The sequence below is a fragment of the Lytechinus variegatus genome, chromosome 10 (assembly GCF_018143015.1).
Source record: "Lytechinus variegatus isolate NC3 chromosome 10, Lvar_3.0, whole genome shotgun sequence".
Classification (NCBI taxonomy): domain Eukaryota; kingdom Metazoa; phylum Echinodermata; class Echinoidea; order Temnopleuroida; family Toxopneustidae; genus Lytechinus; species Lytechinus variegatus.
Window position 1 is genome coordinate 30,940,412 of NC_054749.1, and position 21,536 is coordinate 30,961,947.

The 21,536-nt window shown below is 33.3% G+C and overlaps 1 protein-coding gene across 6 annotated transcripts in view; it reads right to left on the reverse strand.

The window, feature by feature from the left end:
- Positions 1-21,536, reverse strand: part of LOC121422275 (cholesterol transporter ABCA5-like) — an 80,986-nt gene that overhangs the window by 26,096 nt on the left and 33,354 nt on the right. For 2 of the 6 annotated variants that reach the window (XM_041617192.1, XM_041617197.1), the window contains 5 exons: positions 21,381-21,471; positions 6,313-6,452; positions 5,477-5,611; positions 2,269-2,280; positions 64-102 (listed from right to left, as the gene is read on the reverse strand). In XM_041617192.1, the coding sequence (XP_041473126.1) occupies positions 64-102; positions 2,269-2,280; positions 5,477-5,611; positions 6,313-6,452; positions 21,381-21,471 (417 nt within the window). The remainder of the gene's footprint in view (positions 1-63; positions 103-2,268; positions 2,281-5,476; positions 5,612-6,312; positions 6,453-21,380; positions 21,472-21,536) is intronic. The other 4 variants (XM_041617196.1, XM_041617195.1, XM_041617193.1 and 1 more) reach the window with 3 other exon arrangements.

The window sequence follows — 21,536 nt, forward strand, 5'->3', positions numbered from 1 at the left end:
AGAATCTTATTCTCATGATACAATATGCAACCATTGGGTATCCCCTTTAAAATCATCATTTACCTATTTTATTTCTCTTTATTTTTGAGGTCTGTTCAGCAGCTGCGCATGAAAACAAAATATAACCAAAATTGCCGAGGAAAAATATTACACAATGATGAAAATCACTATTGCTGTTTCTCCTTTTGAGGTGTGACAAAAATATTATGACTAATGACATCATTAGTATTAGTGTCATTATTATTAATAATTATTACTCAACAAAGCAATTAATTCACAGACATTCATGTACAAAATATCATAAGAAAATAGGGTTTTTTGTACAGTTGCCATGCAAAATAAATGGTCAAACAAACGTTGCCTTTTACTTCTTAAAAATACGGGTTCATTCACAGTATTATGTTAAAATTTTGTGAATGATCCCATATGAGAAAAAACGTAAAAATTTTGTTCTCGTAAGGGGTCATTCATAAAATGTTAAAATTTTGGGGTCCTGCAAATTATCACATGTGCTGAGAAAAGGATGCTAGATATCAAAACCACATAACATATTATTGCATGCATATTCTAGAGAAATAAAGTTTAAGAAAAATTCTTGCATGCATTACATAGAAGCTGCAATCAGTAAGAATAGTGACCTACATGTATCAGACACATACATACAGTGCGTCCCAGAAAAAACGAAACCGAGATTTAGCGATCATTTATCATTACTTAATCATACATAAAATAGACAAATGACCTACCAATTTAAAGCTTAGAATCTCCTCTTTCATCTGATATTACTTAGATTATTTTTCATTCACGCATGAGTGAGCAAATACAATTTGAAGAAAGGATATCAAAAACTCATTTTTCGGGGGGTATCTGGGTTTCAAAAAGAAAACCACATTTTTGAAAAGTTCAATATCTCCTCTTTAATTTGATACCTAAATTACAGAAAACGGTCATGAAATAACAAAGTTCTGGTCATTTGAAATAAGGCTTGAATTTCAATAATTTCATAAAATGAAGAGGTTCTCCAGGCTGGCTTTCAAACTCACTCGACACTCTGTTTTGTTGACGATCAGCCATGCATTAAATCTTTTGTTCACCATGCGAAAGCTTCTGTGGGAAACCGGTGAAAACACGTTTATCTCATGAAATTATGGAAATACAAGCCTTATTTCAAATGACCAGAACTTTTTTATTTCTTGACCATTTTCTGTAATTTAGGTACCAAATTAAAGAGCGGATATTGAACTTTTCAGAAATGTGATTTTCTTTTTGAAACCCAGATACCCCCCGCCAAATGAGTTTTTTGTATCCTTTCTTCAAATTGTTTTTGCTCACTCATGCGTGAATAAGAAATAATCTAAGTAATATCAGATGAAAGAAGAGATTCTGAGCTTTAAATCGGTAGGTCATTTGTCTATTTTATGTATGATTAAGTTATGATAAATGATCGCTAAATCTCGGTTTCGTTTATTCTGGGACGCACTGTATAAAGTAATTATATAAACATAATTTTAATACATTGCTCATCTCAACAGTAACTACAGAATTGTTTTCTGGTTCTTCAAACTAAAAATCTAACAGTACAAGCATAACAGTGCCAACATTAAACCATAAATTGTTGCCCTATTCTAATTATGAGCACATATAAAAAACATTATCTTTTGATATATTCAAAAAGATTTGTCATTTTTTTCTGTAGGACATAACAGCGATGGCCATTATGTATAATGCACTAGAGTGGTGTAGTACCATGCTGCTTTCGTTATATAGCAAACCCAATTTTATATTGGAGCAGTTTGAACCATGTAAAACCGCAGTCTTTATTTTATATCTTCTCACTAATGCCCCTTTTGTCTCCTTGTTTCTAGCGTTGCTGTTGGATGTCTGTGGTCTATATTATGGTTGTTCCACTTTATATGTATGTCATTTTGCCTCCGACAAAGATTCTGCTAGGATCGAAAGCTTAGGCCCCTTTTGACTCTCTAATTTACTCCATTGGCTTTTTTTTTAGATAAGCAGTTTTCAGCAGCTTCTTTTTGCCTTTGTCTTTATTTTGCAGCTATAATGTAGTGCACTTTCATATTTGAAAAGGACAGTGGATGTGAAACATGATTTTCCTACTAAATTTGAAGGGTTTCCAAAAATGTGTGCATAATGTGGATTTCAAAACTAGGTGGTTATTAACAAGCATATGTTCAAATTAAGATTAGTGATAATATTCACTATGCAAAGCACATTAATTTCAGACATGGATACATGTTAGGCTTTTACCTTGTCTTCTGGCTGCGTTAGCATGAATGATCCAATGAAGAAAAAAAAATTGATGAAAATGGAAACCAAACTGATTAAGCTAAAAAGATGGAAATTAAATACACCCCAGTCTCACTTTCAGTTGATAACATCAGACATGCAAAACAAATTATCATACAACACATATCCAAATGAAAACAGTAGCATGTTTAACAATAATGAATAATTGCGTAAAGCTTTTTGTTTGGTAATTTATAACGAACAATATACAGAATGGATATGTATATTGCATGTCTGACAAATAATGTATTTTCGAATCTGATAGGTACATGTCAGTAATACTGACATTCTTGCATCTCCCCCCCCCCCCTAAAAGAAAAATACATTCCATAAGCATATCACATCATGATAAGCATGATAAGCATCACAAAAAAAAGAAACAAGCATGTCACATTATTCTTAAAATTCCATTAAATGTGAACTTTTCTCACCAGAGGACTAGACTGCAATACAAAAGGAATGAGATATTTATTTCAAGAAGTTCACCCTAAAGAATATTTTGTTGTAAAAATAGCAGAAAAAATAAAATAAAAATATCGGTGAAGGTTTGAGGAAAATCTATTCAAGATTAAGGAACTTAGTAGAATGTTTAGCTTTTGAAATGTGACGTCCTCAATAAACAGCTGCCCCATATGTTATGGAATATGAAATGCATGAATTCAATTTCTTAATGGTTTGTGATTTTGTTTTCTTTTTAGAAACGAGGGTGAAGGTGTATTAAATCATCAAACTCTTCAGATCAATTTAAGAAACTTCTAAAAACATACCTCTTTTCTGAGTAATTTCTTTTGCATGCATTTTTACTGTAATTATTATGTGCTCTTGTTTTAAACTCGTTTGTAAACGTTGTGATATAGTTAACCATGGAGAGCGTACTAAATGCTAGTTATTATTATTATTATTATGTACAATAAAAAACATTTTCAATTTTCTGAGAAAATTACATTTAATGAATTTTTTACCATACGATATGTAGGAAAGTTGCTCTCATATGACATCACAAATTAAATAATTCAATTCTAATAACTATTTTATTCTTTGATGGATTTTTTTACAATCCGTTGGCAAAATTGTTTCTTATTTTTCCGGAATTTTCTACAATAAAATTCTTATTTAATACACCCCATTGGGTCCTGTAACACAAAGGTAATAGTGCTTGGTTGTTTTCATTGATCACAATGTACAATCAATTATTAAAAGAAATTTTAGGGGAAGGCGGGGTAAGTCGGTCCACCACCCCAGGCCAATTAATTATCAATGAGTCAGACATTGTGGTGGTGCCATATTGATGACCCATTGCATAACCCCACCACATTTTTTTCAACATTGAAACTAAAAGTAGTTTTCAGAGGGAAAAATACAAAATTTCGTCAAAAGAGTAAGAAAGTGTGAAATAGATAAGTGCATTCTACCCATATGCATCTTTAAATATAATATGGACAATAGATGACAAGAATGTTAGTCCAGTTACGGATCCTCATTCTTATTGTCTTTTACATGATGGGTGCATATAAATTGTGTGGATGTGAAAATATCCCATCAAATTTGGACTGGGGTAGGTTGAGCCAGCCAACATGAGGCAAGTTGAGCCATGGTCATTCACATGGTAATGTATACTGTATATAAAAACAAACAAACCTTAAAAAAAGGCAAAGTACTTTGTTTCTACAAGACTATTTGTCATATCAATCCTAACATGCAAAGAGCAAAAAATGTTTCATCTTACCCCGCCTTCCCCTATTATCAATCACTAAGCTTTGTGTTATCATGACACAGTTGCATTTTTTTGGGGGTTGCAATTACGAAACCGATGCAAAAAATTAATTTGTCCTTAAAAATCATACACTAAAGCAAGGCAGGTTGGCTTAGTGCAGTTTACATGCATATCATGAATAGGCATGTCAAAAATCATAAATTGGCTTACATTAGTTCTTGAAAGTGGTTGTTTTGCTGTGCAAAAGCAAGAATGAATCAGAGAAATCCAGAAAAATCTCAGGAGATAATGAAGGGGATCTGAAATATACAAGATCCTTCCCATCCTTAAATCTTAAATCTTTTTTCTAACACTATTTTTGGAATAGACTAATTGTATTCCACGCAATGGCTCCTAAAAGACAAGGTTCCGTCACGATCAATAAAATGGCAAATTTGCATTTAATGATTTTAAAAAGTCTCCACATTGTCAAACTTCCATACAATGAGCCTTGCTATCTGGAGACCCTTTGATATTCCACTCATATTTTCTGGAGACATTGGAGTAAAACACAGGAAACTACACCAGAGTCAAATCTATTGGGACTAGAGATATCTGCTTGACTACAGTGATATTGACTAAGATGAGGTATATCACACATCCTCTGTACAATCTTGTCTAAGTAAAGGCTAAACGTTCAACAAATATTTGACTTTCTGTAAAAGGTAGACTTATGCAAATTTACCTGTTATTCAAAAGATGATCATATCAACCATCACTTTCTATGTAACACTGCAGACATTCATACCCACCACTACATGTACAGCAAAAATGTGCTGTTCTTTCACAGCAGGAACATGAAATAAAATTCCTTTCAATTTTAAGACCAATAACTCACTGTTTATTTCATATTCACACATTCCAAATATCTGCTCAGATAAACAGAATTTCTGTTTGAAAATATTATTGCACATAACCTGCTATTTATTTGACATTTACCGATTCCAAATATCCGCTCAAATAAAGGTCATTTCTCTTCGAAAATATATTGCACATAATTCACTGTTTATTTGTTTCACCCATTCCTAATTTTGGTTCAATAAAACAATTTCTGTTTGAAAATGTTGTTGCGCACAATTTACCGTTTATTTGATATTTTACCTATTCCTGAACAAATAATGCTCAAATAAACATCAGCTTTGTGTGATTATTTTAAATCAGTATACAAAGTCATTTTCTTAACAGTTGACAAAGGGGTAAAATGGTTATATCACAGGGCTATCATTGATTTTCACCACAAATAATATTGAATGAAGACTTTCTTTGAAAAGAAATGGTGTCGGTGTAAACTACTCCACATGAAAACTTGTTTTTTCAATCTTTCCTTCATCCATCTGCCCCCTTTCCCCTACCCCCGGTCCCTCCTTCCATGCAACCCCCCCCCCCAACTTTCCTCGGGATAAAGGAAAAACCTACCTGCATCAGCCTCATCTATTTCTGCCTCCTCTCCAATTTTCAAGAAGACTTCCTCTAGGGTTGTCATGGAAACACCATAGCTCTGGATACCGAATGCCGGGTCACCTGACTTCTCCTCCAAGCTCTTGAACATGCCTGTCAGAGGATGAAGTATAATCAATTTAACTCTGCAGTGATGAGGTCAAGTTCATGTGACATGACAGGGAGATCGTGTATTTTTAATCTGTGTGCTTCATTATACATGCATAAAAGTGACTGTGATGTCACCCGTTCACATTTATCCTGAGAGATTTGTTGACAACAGTGTTCCGTAACACCATGCATTCATCAGTTGTTCACTTTCAAATTGATTACAAACCCCAGTCAAACACCTTGGTTTTCTTGGGATCCTGCTTGTAGCTCTCCTGACGAATCTATATTCTTTCCTGCATTTCTTTAGATAATCCTTTAATTTGTCAATTCTCACTTGTGGTCCATGGTGTTATGTATGACTTACAAAAAGGTTGTTGACCCACTAACCTATCGTGATAATGAACATTCCGTATGAAACATACAAACGTCCAATACTTCACTAAGAAGAAGGAACATGTACATGATCATGAAATCAAAGTTTTAATAGGGGATAAAACTGATTTTCAAATATAATTTTCATTCATTGTAGGTTATCCAAGGATTAATTCCAAATTTGGCAGAAAACATTAGTCCATTAGTGACCAAAAAACAAAGGAGCTTCAGTCCTGCTTGATATAACTTTCAAGGAGATTAATGTTTTAGGAAAATTTGAATGTAATGTTTTACATAAAACAGGATAAATATATGATTCCCGTAATAATTACCTGCAAATGATGAGACATCTTTGAGAGGTAAACTGTATGCTAGTTCCATTCCATGGGATCGTATGACAGAGGCCTCAGGGATGTATGTTTGGATAACATCGGTGACCTCATCTTGTTCACAGCTACCTTCCTTTACAAGCCTGGAGAATTGTGAATGCAAATAAGTAGAATAGTTTCCCACTGATTTCACATATTGAACCTCTTCTATGCCTATTTTCTGAATCAATTAGAAGTAAAATCTCTGAACATTTTATCGTATTGATTTTTGTTCTTTGATTTTACTGGGGGGGGGGGGTCGATAATACACACTTTTACACCCTTATTTAACTTTTTACATAAGACTTGATTTTTTTACACTTTACACTTTACTTACCACCTATTTAAACTTTTTAACATTAACATATTTCACACTTTATAAGTTTCTATTTACCCTTTTACACAATAGATTTAATTGAAACTATATGCACTAAGCTTAAAGGGGAATCCAACCCAAATAAAAACTTGTTTTTATAAGGAAAAGAAAAATCAGACAATTTGATAGGTGAAAGTTTGAACAATATTGGACAAACAACAAGAAAGTTATGAATTTTTAAAAGTTGTAAATATTGGTAATCACTATACCCATGGAGACTTCAAATTGGCCGCATATGGGATGTCACAGTGATGTAAGGCAAGGACTACTCTTCCATGTACTTCAATAGATATTATGGCTAAATTGTCATTTTTCCCAAAAGTTTTACTTCAAAATATATTTTTCTTTCATGAGGACATACTACAATATACTACCTGGGCTATATTTAGATTACTGCCCCAGGGGAATGGGTACTTAGGAGAAAACCACAAATCCCTGATAATAAAGTACATGGCCTATGGGAAAGTTGTTCTTGCCCCTTGCATGACGAAAACGGCCTGTTAGACCTCTTCCCTAGTATAACTTGCTAACTCGGGTTCAAGACACCACATTCCAAAGGGTCTTTCTGAGGATTAAGTTTCCAGTCCTATGTCTTTCCTCGGTAATCCTATTAAGGGATAATCCTCTTTAAGTAGCAAAAGACAGTTAGCTCTCACCTAGTACCAGCCCATTAGAAGATTGTGTGTGCAGTGCGTACGAACATTTTGTGTGTGGTATCCATGGCCAGTGGTAGTGGTATCGGTCCGTATACTCCGCTGGGGCCCATTTTCAATGAAATTGCAATAATAGCTATAAGCTATCAAAATTCTTTGTGATTGAATGTTTTAGCAATGATATAAATCATCATGTATATGTTATTTTAACAAGATCAGGTCTTTCTCGAACGGAACCATGGGTTTGTAAAAGGTAGCCAAATATTCTTACCAGGTTATAAGATAGTTCTTTAACTGTTCTCATTTTTTACAGTTTTTTCTTGTCACAAAAACATTTTTAACATGTGTAATTTTTACGATGTTTTTTAAAGTCAAAGTATGTTTGGTCTTGATCAGACCCAATGACTTATGATTCTGTTTTTTTTTCTTCTGTCGTCAAAATAATGTGTATTTTACATTTATTTTTGGAGAACGGAAGTTCAAAATGAAAAGTACATTACATTTATTTTTACTTGTTAGCTTAGCACCTCAGAAAGTTTAAAATGCTCCTGATAGTTCGTTTATTAATCTAAGAAGTTTGTGACTTTTCTTCTGTTTTATTTCATTTCCGCTGCTGTCAGAGTATTAACGATTAATTTACATATATATATATTTTTTATAGCGGAAGTTGTATGAGTATATCTTACCTGTTAGCCAACTCATGTATCTATATATATGGGCCTACATGTATATATATATATATATATATATATATATATATATATATATATACATACATATAATATATATTTTACCGGTTAGCCAACTCAAAGGAAATATTAAAACGTTCCCGATACCTTCATCATTAATCTTAGGTGTTTGTGAATAATGCGTCTTTTACACGTATTTTTTAGAACGGGAGTTCATAACTAAAGGTAAATAGAATTTATTTTTATTCTTGTAAGCACTTCGAAACAATTTAGTTCTAAGATGTTTGTGAATTCCATTTTATTTTATTTTTCTTACGTAATTTATCATTCGTTTCGGAGAACGGCATTCAAAACGGAAGGTATATAAAATATATTTTTTATTGTGAGCAACTCGAAATAATCCTAAAACGTTCCTGATAGTTCGTGATTAATCGAAAATGTTTGTGATTCTATTTTGTTTTATTTTCCTTCCGTCTGTTATCTTTGCTTTTGAAGAACAGGATTTTTTTAACGAAGTGTGTATAAAACAATTTTACTTGTGAGCAGCTTAAAATAGTTTTAAAACGTTCCTGATATTTCGTTACTGAATCTGAGATGTTTGCGACTTTTATTCTTTTTTTATTTTCATTGCGTCTTTTATATTTCCTTTGGAGAACGGGAGTTCATAAAGAAAGGTTCATAAAATTTACTTTTGTATTTGTAAGCACTTCAATTCTTTATTTGGAACGCCTTGAAAATTTGTTTATTAATCAAAGATGTTTATGCCGGGTGTTTGTGACTTCTATTTTGTTTTATTTCTCTTGCGTAATTTACGTTTCGTTTAGGAGAACGGCGTTCAAAACGAAAGGTATAAAAAATATATTTCAAATTGTGAGCAACTCGAAATAATTTTGAAATTTTCCTGATAGTTTGTTCATTTATCTAAATGTTTGTTCATTTATCTAAGATGTTTGTGACTTATTTTCTCTTTCATTTCACTTTCAGCCGTTATCCGAATAGTATACGTCTTTTATATTTCATTTTGGTGAATGGGAATTCATAACGAAAGATATATAAAATGCATTTTTACTTGTTAGCACATCAAAATAATTTTAAAACGTTCTTAATAGTTCGTCCATTTATCTAAGACGTTTGTGACTTCTATTCTGTTTTATTTTCCAGTCATCTTCTATATTTCTTTTTGTAGAACGGGAGTTTTGTTAACGATATGTATATAACATATATTTTTTGTTATGAGCAGCTAAAAATAATTTAAAACGGTCCTGATGGTTCGTTCATGAATCCGAGATATTTGCGACTTTTATTTTATTATATTGTATCAGCGCCTCTTATAATTCTTTTTGGAGAACGGGGCTTCGTTAAGGTTCACAAAATTTACTTATATATTTGTAAGCACTTCAATTCTTTATTTGAAACGCCTTGAAAGTTTGTTTATTAATCAAAGATGTTTATGCCAGGTGTTTGTGACTTCTATTTTGTTTTATTTCTCTTGCGTAATTTACTTTTCGTTTAGGAGAACGGCGTTCAAAACGAAAGGTATAAAAAATATATTTCAAATTGTGAGCAACTCGAAATAATTTTGAAACGTTCCTGATAGTTTGTTCATTTATCTAAATGTTTGTTCATTTATCTAAGATGTTTGTGACTTCTTTTCTCTTTCATTTCACTTTCAGCCGTTATCCGAATAGTATACGTCTTTTATATTTAATTTTGGTGATCGGGAATTCATAACGAAGATATATAAAATGCATTTTTACTTGTTAGCACATCAAAATAATTTTAAAACGTTCTTAATAGTTCGTCCATTAATCTAAGACGTTTGTGACTTCTATTCTGTTTCAATTTCCAGTCATCTTTTATATTTTTTTTTTGTAGAACGGGAGTTTTGTTAACAAAATGTATATAGGCCTAACATATATTTTTTGTTATGAGCAGCTAAAAATAATTTAAAACGGTCCTGATAGTTCATTCATGAATCTGGGATGTTTGCGACTTTTATATTTCTTTTTGGAGAACGGGGCTTCGTTAAGGTCCACAAAATTTACTTATATATTTGTAAGCGCTTCAATTTGAAACGTCCCTGAAAGTTTGTTTATTAATCAAAGATGTTTATGGCGGGTGTTCGTGATTTCTATTTTGTTTTATTTCTCTCGCGTAATTTACTTTTCTTTTAGGAGAACGGCGTTCAAAACGGAAGGTACATAAAATATATTTTTTTTTGTGAGCAACTCGAAATAATCCTAAAACGTTCCTGATAGTTCGTGATTAATCGATGATGTTTGTGACTTCTATTTTGTTTTATTTTCCTTCCGTCTGTTATCTTTGCTTTTGAAGAACAGGATTTTTTTAACGAAGTGTGTATAAAACAATTTTACTTGTGAGCAGCTCAAAATAGTTTTAAAACGTTCCTGATATTTCGTTACTGAATCTGAGATGTTTGCGACTTTTATTCTGTTTTATTTTCATTGCGTCTTTTATATTTCCTTTGGAGAACGGGAGTTCATAAAGAAAAGTACATAAAATTTACTTTCGTATGTGTAAGCACTTCAATTCTTTATTTGAAACGTCCCTGAAAGTTTGTTTATTAATCATATTAATCGAAGATGTTTATGCCGGTCGTTTGTGACTTCTATTTTGTTTTATTTCTCTTGCGTAATTTACTTTTCGTTTCGGAGAACGGCGTTCAAAACGAAAGGTATAAAAATATATTTTAAGTTGCGAGTAACTCGAAATAATTTTGAAACGTTCCTGATAGTTTGTTCATTTATCTAAGATGTTTGTGACTTCGTTTCTGTTTTATTTCACTTTCAGCCGATATCCGAATAATACACGTCTTTTATATGTCACTTTGGAGAACGGGAATTCGTAACGAAAGATATATAAATACTTTTTTTATTGTGAGCAACTCAAAATAATCCTAAAACGTTCCTGACAGTTCGTGATTAATCGAAGATGTTTGTGACTTCTATTTTGTTTTTAATTTCCTTCCGTCTGTTATCTTCGTTTTTGGAGAACGGGAATTTTTTAACGAAGTGTGTATAAAACAATTTTACTTGTGAGCAGCTCAAAATAGTTTTAAAACGTTCCTGATATTTCGTTACTGAATCTGAGATGTTTGCGACTTTTATTCTGTTTTATTTTCATTGCGTCTTTTATATTTCCTTTGGAGAACGGGAGTTCATAAAGAAAAGTACATAAAATTTACTTTCGTATGTGTAAGCACTTCAATTCTTTATTTGAAACGTCCCTGAAAGTTTGTTTATTAATCATATTAATCGAAGATGTTTATGCCGGTCGTTTGTGACTTCTATTTTGTTTTATTTCTCTTGCGTAATTTACTTTTCGTTTCGGAGAACGGCGTTCAAAACGAAAGGTATAAAAATATATTTTAAGTTGCGAGTAACTCGAAATAATTTTGAAACGTTCCTGATAGTTTGTTCATTTATCTAAGATGTTTGTGACTTCGTTTCTGTTTTATTTCACTTTCAGCCGATATCCGAATAATACACGTCTTTTATATGTCACTTTGGAGAACGGGAATTCGTAACGAAAGATATATAAATATATTTTTTATTGTGAGCAACTCAAAATAATCCTAAAACGTTCCTGACAGTTCGTGATTAATCGAAGATGTTTGTGACTTCTATTTTGTTTTTAATTTCCTTCCGTCTGTTATCTTCGTTTTTGGAGAACGGGAATTTTTTAACGAAGTGTGTATAAAACAATTTTACTTGTGAGCAGCTCAAAATAGTTTTAAAACGTTCCTGATATTTCGTTACTGAATCTGAGATGTTTGCGACTTTTATTCTGTTTTATTTTCATTGCGTCTTTTATATTTCCTTTTCGAGAACGGGATTTCATAAAGAAAAGTACATAAAATTTACTTTTGTATTTGTAAGCAATTCAATTCTTTATTTGAAACGCCTTAAAAGTTTGTTTATTAATCAAAAATGTTTATGCCGGGTGTTTGTGACTTCTATTTTGTTTTATTTCTCTTGCGTAATTTACTTTTCGTTTAGGAGAACGGCGTTCAAAACGAAAGGTATAAAAAGTATATTTCAAATTTTGAGCAACTCGAAATAGTTTTGAAAAGTTCCTGATAGTTTGTTCATTTATCTAAATGTTTGTTCATTTATCTAAGATGTTTGTGACTTCTTTTCTCTTTCATTTCACTTTCAGCCATTATCCGAATAGTATACGTCTTTTATATTTCATTTTGGTGAAAGGGGATTCATAACGAAAGATACATAAAATGCATTTTACTTGTTAGCACATCAAAATAATTTTAAAACGTTCTTAATAGTTCGTCCGTTAATCTAAGACGTTTAAGACTACTATTCTGTTTATTTTCCAGTCATCGTTTATATTTCTTTTGGAGAACGGGAGTTTTGTTAACGAAATGTATTTAACATATATTTTTTGTTATGAGCAGCTAAAAATGATAGATCGTTTATGAATCTGAGATGTTTGCGACTTTTATTTTATTATATTTTATCAGCGCCTTTTATATCTCTTTTTGGAGAACGGGGCTTCGTTAAGGTTCACAAAATTTACTTGCCGGGTGTTTGTGACTTCTATTTTGTTTTATTTCTCTTGCGTAATTTACTTTTCGTTTAGCATGTTTAGGAGAACGCCGTTCAAAACGATAGTATACGTCTTTTATATTTCATTTTGGAGAACGGGAATTCATAACGAACGATCATAAATATATTTTTTATTGTGAGCACATCAAAATAATTTTAAAACGTCCCTGATAGTTTATTCATTTATCTAAGATGTTTGTGACTTCTATTCTGTTTAATGTTTCTTTCTGCTGTTATCAGAGCAATGCGTGTTTTATATTTCGTTTTGGAGAACGGGAATTCATAAAAAAGGTAGATAAAATTTAATTCTATATAAGCACTTCAATTTTTTAAAACGTTCCTGACAGTTCGTTCATTACTCAAAGATGTTTGCGACTTCTATTCTGTTTTATTTTTCTTGCGTAAATAACATTTATTATTGAAGAACGGCGTTCATTATGAGAGGTATTTGAAATATGTTTTTAATTGTAAACAACTCGAAACAATCTTAAAACGTTCTTGATAGTTTGTTCATTTATCTAAGATGTATGTCACAAAAACTTGAATTTGGTATGTTACTACCAGAGTAGCCCACACAGTCACCTATCGTGATAAGCCGAACAGACGAGAGGCTGAATTTGGTGTGTTAAACCCGAGTTAGCCTACACAGTCACCTATCATGAAGCCCAGCAGACGAGAGGATGAATTTAGTGAGTTAGACCCGAGTTGTAGTCTATCCTACGCAGACCCGCAAGTTGCTAGAGTCGATTCTCACGGAGGTTTTAAGAAAAAATAAAATGAAAACAATGAACTGAATCTTGGGTAGTTTAAAGTGAACTAATCAACGGAGGTTCCAGATTTTATTTCTCGCACTCGACTAGCATGAGAAACAATTTAAACAATGATTGATTTTAACCAAATAAATAAATGAAATAAATAAAAAAAAGCAACATTTCCGAGGATATATTCTGGTAAACCATGTGAACAAAACTAACAATTACAATTAGCATGAAACTGAACAGGAAACTGTCAATCAAAATACTTTATATCAAATAGTATGTAGTCTTGAAACATGTCGGATATGGGATATTCCTACCCCCCCCCCCCCCCCCAAAAAAAAAAAAGCAAACTCACAATAAAGAATTAGAATTGAATATGAATGCTTGTCGGCAATGTATTTCAATTTAAAACAAGGGTAATCATAGTTTCACTTGCAAGGGAAAAATTACGATAAGAAATTAACATCATTGGATAAAAGGAAAGGATTCAGGACCAAAACCTGTCATGTTTTTAAAACGCTGACATACAAGCGCTAGCCCATAAGCCGAACAGACGAGAGGCTGAATTTGGTGTGTTAAACCCGAGTAGCCTACACAGTCACCTATCATGACAAGCCCAGCACACGAGAGGCAGCTGAAGTTGGTGTTTTAGACCCGAGTTGTAGTCTATTCTACGCAGACCCGCAAGTTGCTAGAGTCGATTTTCATGGAGGTTTTAAGGAAAATAACTTGCAAATAATGAACTGAATCTTAGGTAGTTTAAAATGAACTAATAAACGCAGATTCCAGATTCTATTTTTGCACTCCACTAGCGGAAGAAACAATTGAAACAATGATTTATTTTAAACCCAATGAATGAATGAAATAGATAATAACAGCGACATTTTCGAGGAAATATTCTGGTAAACCATGTGAACAAAAGTAACAATTACAATTAGCATGAAACTGAACAGGAAAATGTCAATCAAAATACTTTATATCAAATAGTATGTAGTCTTGAACATGTCGGATATGGGATATTCCTACCCCCCCCCCCCAAAAAAAGCAAATTCACAATAAAGAATTATAATTGAATATGAATGCCTGTCGGCAATGTATATCAATTTAAAACAAGGGTAATGATTGTTTCACTTGCATGGGAAAAATGACGATAGGAACTTAACATCTTTGGATAAAAGGAATGGTTTCAGGACCAAAACCTGTCACGTTTTTAAAACGCTGATATACAAGCACTAGCCCAGTTAGGCCCAGCAGGCAAGAGGCTGAATTTGGTGTGTTAAACCCGAGTAGCCTACACAGTCACCTATCATGACAAGCCCAGCACACGAGAGGCAGCTGAAGTTGGTGTTTTAGACCCGAGTTGTAGTCTATTCTACGCAGACCCGCAAGTTGCTAGAGTCGATTCTCATGGAGGTTTTAAGAAAAATAACTTGAAAATAATGAACTGAATCTTGGGTAGTTTAAAATGAACTAATAAACGGAGATTCCAGATTCTATTTTTGTACTCCACTAGAGGAAGAAATAATTTAAACAATGATTTATTTTAAACCAAATAAATGAATGAAATAAATAATTACAGCAACATTTCCGAGGAAATATTCTGGTAAACCATGTGAACAAAAGTAACAATTACAATTAGCATGAAACTGAACTGGAAAATATCAATAAAAATACTTTAAAGTAAATAGTATGTAGTCTGGGATATTCTCACCCCCCAAAAAAAAAAGAAAAAGAGAAAAGCAAACTCACAATAAAGAAGAATAGAATATGAATGCTTGTCGGCAAAGTATATCACTTTAAAACAAGGGTAATCATAGTTTCACATGCATGGGAAAAATTACGTTAGGAATTTAACATCTTTGGATAAAAGGAATGGTTTTAGGACCAAAACCTGTCATGTTTTTAAAACGCTGTCATACAAGCGCTAGCCCATATAAGCCAAGCAGACGAGAGGCTGAATTTGGTGTGTTAAACCCGAGTAGCCTACACAGTCACCTATCATGACAAGCCCAGCACACGAGAGGCTGAATCTGGTGAGTTAGACCCGAGTTGTAGTCTATTATACGCAGACCCGCAAGTTGCTAGAGTCGGTTCTCATGGAGATTTTAAGAAGAATAACTTGAAAGCAATGAACTGAATCTTGGGTATTTTCAAGTGAACAACGGAGATTCCAGATTTTATTTTTTTGCACTCCACTAGCGGAAGAAACAATTGAAACAATAATTCATTTTAAACGAAAATAAATGAATGAAATAAATAAAAACAGCCACATTTCCGAGAAAATATTCTGATAAATCATGTGAACAAAAGTAACAATTACAATTAGTATGAAACTGAACAGGAAAATGTCAATCGAAATACTTTGAAGTAAATAATCGTCGGATATATTCTTACCCCCCCCCCAAAAAAAAAAAAAAAGCAAACTCACAATAAAAAATAATTGAATATGAATGCTTGTCGGCAATGTATATCAATTTAAAACAAGGGTAATCATAGTTTCACTTGCAAGGGAAAAATTACGATAGGAAATTAACATCATTGGATAAAAGGAATGGTTTTAGGACCAAAAACCTGTCATGTTTTTAAAACGCTGATATACAAGCGCTAGCCCATATAAGCCAAGCAGACGAGAGGCTGAATTTGGTGTGTTAAACCCGAGTTAGCCTACACAGTCATCTATCATGATAAGCCCAGCAGACGAGAGGCTGAATTTGGTGTTTTAGACCCGAGTTGTAGTCTATTCTACGCAGACCCGCAAGTTGCTAGAGTCGGTTCTCATAGAGATTTTAAGAAGAATAACTTGAAAACAATGAACTGAATCTTGGGTATTTTCAAGTGAACAACGGAGATTCCAGATTTTAATTTTTGCACTTTACTAGCGGAAGAAACGATTTAAACATTTATTTTAAACGAAAATAAATGAATGAAATAAATAAAAACAGCGACATTTCCGAGGAAATATTCTGGTAAATCATGTGAACAAAAGTAAAAATTACAATTAACATGAAACTGAACAGGAAAATGTCAATCAAAATACTTAAAAGTAAAAAGTATGTAGTCTTGAACTTGTCGGATATGGGGTATTCTTACCCCCCCCCCAAAAAAAAAAAGAAGCAAACTCACAATAAAGAAGAATTGAATATGAATGCTTGTCGGCAATGTATATCACTTTAAAACAAGGGTAATCATAGTTTCACATTCATGGGAAAAATTACGTTAGGAATTTAATATCTTTGGATAAAAGGAATGGTTTTAGGACCAAGACCTGTCATGTTTTTAAAACGCTGTCATACAAGCGCTAGCCCATATAAGCCAAGCAGACGAGAGGCTGAATTTGGTGTGTTAAACCCGAGTTAGCCTACACAGTCATCTATCATGATAAGCCCAGCAGACGAGAGGCTGAATTTGGTAAGTTCGACCCAAGTTGTAGTCTATTATACGCAGACCAGCAAGTTGCTAGAGTCGGTTCTCATAGAGATTTTAAGAAGAATAACTTGAAAACAATGAACTGAATCTTGGGTATTTTCAAGTGAACAACGGAGATTCCAGATTTTAATTTTTGCACTCCACTAGCGGAAGAAACGATTTAAACAATTATTTATTTGAAACGAAAATAAATGAATGAAATAAATAAAAACAGTCACATTTCCGAGAAAATATTCTGATAAATCATGTGAACAAAAGTAAAAATTACAATTAGTATGAAACTGAACAGGAAAATGTCAATCGAAATACTTAAAAGTAAAAAGTATGTAGTCTTGAACTTGTCGGATATGGGATATTCTTAACCCCCCCCCCAAAAAAAAAAAAAGAAGCAAACTCACAATAAAGAAGAATTGAATATGAATGCTTGTCGGCAATGTATATCAATTTAAAACAAGGGTAATCATAGTTTCACATGCATGGGAAAAATTACGATAGGAATTCAACATCATTGGATAAAAGAAAAGGTTTTAGGACCAAAACCTGTCATGTTATTTAAACGCTGACATACAAGCGCTAGCCCACACAATCACTTATCATTGATAAACCCACCAGCAGACGAGTGGCTGAATTTGGTGTGTTAAACCCGAGTAGCGTACACAGTCATCTATCATGACAAGCCCAGCAGACGAGAAGCTGAACTTGGTGTTAGACCTGAGTTGTAGTTAATTCTACGCAGACCCGCAAGTTGCTAGAGTCGGTTCTCATTCGGGTTTTAAGAAAAATAAATTGGAAAAAGTGAACTGAAGCTGTGGTATTTTAAAATGTATTAATCAACAGAGATTCCACATTTTTTTTACACTCCACTAGCGGAAAAGATTTTGTTTTAAACCGAATAAATGAATATGATAAATAAAAACAGCAATTGCGAGAACATGTTTGCTATCCGGTAAATGATGTGAACTTTTAAACTTGAGGATATGATAGGATATTCCCCCCCCCCCCCTCTAAGAAAAAAATAATGACAAAAAAGCAAACTCACAATAAAAGAATTGAATATGCTTCCAAGCATTGCATGCCAACATGCAGGCGCGGTTCCGGGGGGGGGGTCGGCTCTAAGGAGTGTGAAGCCCCCCCCAAAAAAAAAAATGCTGAAGCCCGCCCCCCCCCCAAAAAAAATCTACCACATAGGAAAAATAAACATATTATGTCGGCCCTATATATATTTCAATGCAGTATTCCAAGTGCTATAAAATAAAGTTTTTACTATTCTTTTTTTCTGCACACTTTCTTTTTGTTTATGCTTTCCTTTTTGTTTTACCCTTTGGCATGCACACTTTTTTGTTTCGTGTATGTGTGGGTTTCTTGTACGTTGATTTGATAATGTTTTATTATTTCTTCATTTTGGCTTCGCCCATTTGCATTTTAGAATTTTAGACCTATATCTCTCTCAAATTGATTTGTAACAAACCCTTAGGCCTAAGGGGCTGGAAATATAATTTTTCATGCCAACATGCAGGGATCATTTTAAGAAGCTTTAGCAAATCTTTTATATTTGAAACATGGAAACATGGGGCATGGAAGGTGCTGAATTTTCGGGATATGTTTTTATCTTTGTTATACTATGAACCCATTCCACTATAAATGCTCATGGTGCTACAGAGAGAACATTGAAATACAGGGAAATGCTAGTGTTTATTCATACATCAACATTTTCACGGGAAGTTCGGTCATTAGAGGCAAAACCGGATAAAAGAGTTTCGACAGCCAATTACAATATGCGATCATGAAAGTTCATCTGTGTTTGTTGTCTTTTTAGCCAATATAGCAAGATTAGATTGGTGGAAGAGCAGGCCCTACTCGATTCTTAAAAACTTATATGTTGTAAAACTATTTCTTGTTGTATTCGTTGTCGAATTAAACGCGGAGAATTTCCTTGGTGTTTTTTTCCCCTTGATATAGATATATGTATATATATATATATATATATACTTTTATTCTGTATTGCCTTTTTTCCTCCGAGAACCCCGTCCAGGGCACCCCGCACCCACACCACCCGCAACCGATCAACACATCATAGTAAATCGGCGACATGAAAAGACGGTCTTTGTAAAGACTATTCTCATGGAATTCCCAGCTTTTGTTATCCAATTAGCACACTTCCTTGACCTCAATACTGTTCTCAGGGAAATCCCTCTCGTCGATTTTGGAGCCTCTATATTACAAATTATTCTAAATTTTGTAAAGATTTTCTTCTTATATTAACTTGAAATATATTTGATAATGTTATAAATATATATATCGATATATAAATATTGTACATTTATTTACGATCGGCTTATTGGGTTTAGCTATTTTTTTAAAAAGGAATATAGGGTCTGATTCAATACTAATATGCAGTAGATGCGATATGGAGCACGAATGCTCGCTCGCGATCGCGATTATTGCGCAAGTCTCGATCGACTCCCGCCATAGTTTGGAAAATAATACATTTACAAGGCCTTATTTAATTCGTTACTGTTGGGCCTAGCTTTTAACAGCTAGATGTACATGTAGCATGATTGAATTTTCAATGTTTTGTGATGTTTATCTGATTATTCTTCATCAGTCAAAATCATATATTCAAACTGTTCTACTCTTTAAATGATCAATTCCAAGACTGTTTCGAGCACCCGGCGGCACGGTCGCGGGGTGCGCAAGCGCAGAGGGGATATTCGGGCAGCGCTCCGCGGCCGCTTTTCACCAAAATGCCGGCTCATTGTAGCAGATATATGCGACCGGAACGGCGTAACAGAAAATATGCGAAGCTTTGGAGCGGATTCTTTCTTCTTTTTTTTTTACGAAAAGAACAAACCAATATGCTTTGAATTGGATTTCTTTGTTTTTTCTCAAAATGACAAAAATGCTATGCCTTGGAACGGAAAAGTCCGAATTTGCAGCTATGATTCCTTGTGCTCTAAATGCCCTCTAGAAACGGCAAGCTTTGTATCTGCTCGTCCTTGTTGATCAAAGTATTATACACATCTCTGGTGAATAAGTTTATTTTATGACCTTCACTTCTGAACTGGAAGGATGAGGGTGCTAAATGTCATTTCAGTTAGTTTTGTTTACAATTACATTTACTTTAGTATAGGACCACAGTTTATTATAACTACATGTATGAATAATAAATGTGAAGTATAACTGTACTTGCATATATAATTATTGCACCATTGAATAAGCAAAGTTAATGTGCCTCATACCAGGCCTCATAAATACTATAACTTATTATTATGAACGGTTTCAAAGTGGGGGGGGGGGGAGACCATACAAAAAAAATCTACAATCCTATGATCATTTTTTACGTTTTTGTACACGGTTTTGGAAAAAAATCCCCCCCCCCCGCCCCCACTTCCGTGGCCCCTGATGAATACACACAATGCATGTTTACTGTTAAATATGAAACTAAAAGTATTTTGCTTATGTCCAGATGTTTGTTATCATCACATTCACTGTATAAAGTATTTAAGGAAAATATATTCTTGAAGATATAGAATCCATATATATATATATGCATGAACTAAATATAGAAGAGGGAAGAGGGTAAACTATTAGGGGTCAATCGTGTAAATAGCTCTATTGGTTGATAATGATGATAAATAGAAGGTATACATTATGTAGTTCATTTTATTTCACCGATTAAGAAAACTTATTGATAACACACAGGGAATGATTGTATGCACAGGCCCCCAAATCACAAGTTGATTTGCATATAACTGTCTGTCTTAGTACTCTACTTGGAGGGGATTATAGTATTACCAGAAACACAATAGAAGAGGTGTATTAGTGGTAATTGTATTAAGGTCAAGAGTCTTAGGATTACAGGATTAAATATTCAGTAACAGTGTGAAAATCTGGTGTGCTGTTTCTAATGGGATGTTTTCGTCATGTGGTCATAATTTACTTACACAGTTGCCAATTTGAAATCTACATAGTATTAGTGATCTCAATTTTAAAGCAGCTATAACTTTCTCATTGCTTGTCCGATTTCTTTCAAACTTTCACCATTCTGTTTAATTTATTTTTCTCCTTCCGAACATAACATTTTATGGCCAAGGCTGGATTCCCCTTTAATAGTCACTTGTTTTTATGCACTTATCTCCTATTTCGAAAATAATCCATTTTACACTTTCTTTCATATGCTTTCCCTCTTCTGCAACTCTTTATCTGTTATGCTCCTTTAATTTACACTATCTAATATCATTATTATTTGTATCTCTGTATTGTAAATGAACTTCTTCTTTTTCTGCACATTCCTTCTCTTTTCATATTTACTTTTGACAAAAAAAAATTAAAGAATGTGCTAACAAATTATTACTGATAGATAGATTTTGTGTTTTATTAATATTGTTATTAATGTTGTGTTTACTATGTTTTGGCGATCCAGCCTTATAGGTTTTGTATAACCTTCGTGGGAAGTCACACAACTGATCTTGTATCAACTCACATTTCAATTTTCCTTGGAGAGTTGAATTGATACATATATCAAACAAAAGACAGAGTTAACTTACCCAAGACGATATCCAACACCAAATTTATTTTTCAGGAACAAGGATGAACCATAACATTTTAACTGTCCTTTAGAGATGATTGCTTTCCGATCTGAAAAGAGCCAATAGAAAGGGGACAAAACACACTTTATCAAATTTATTCAAATCTTACTGCCC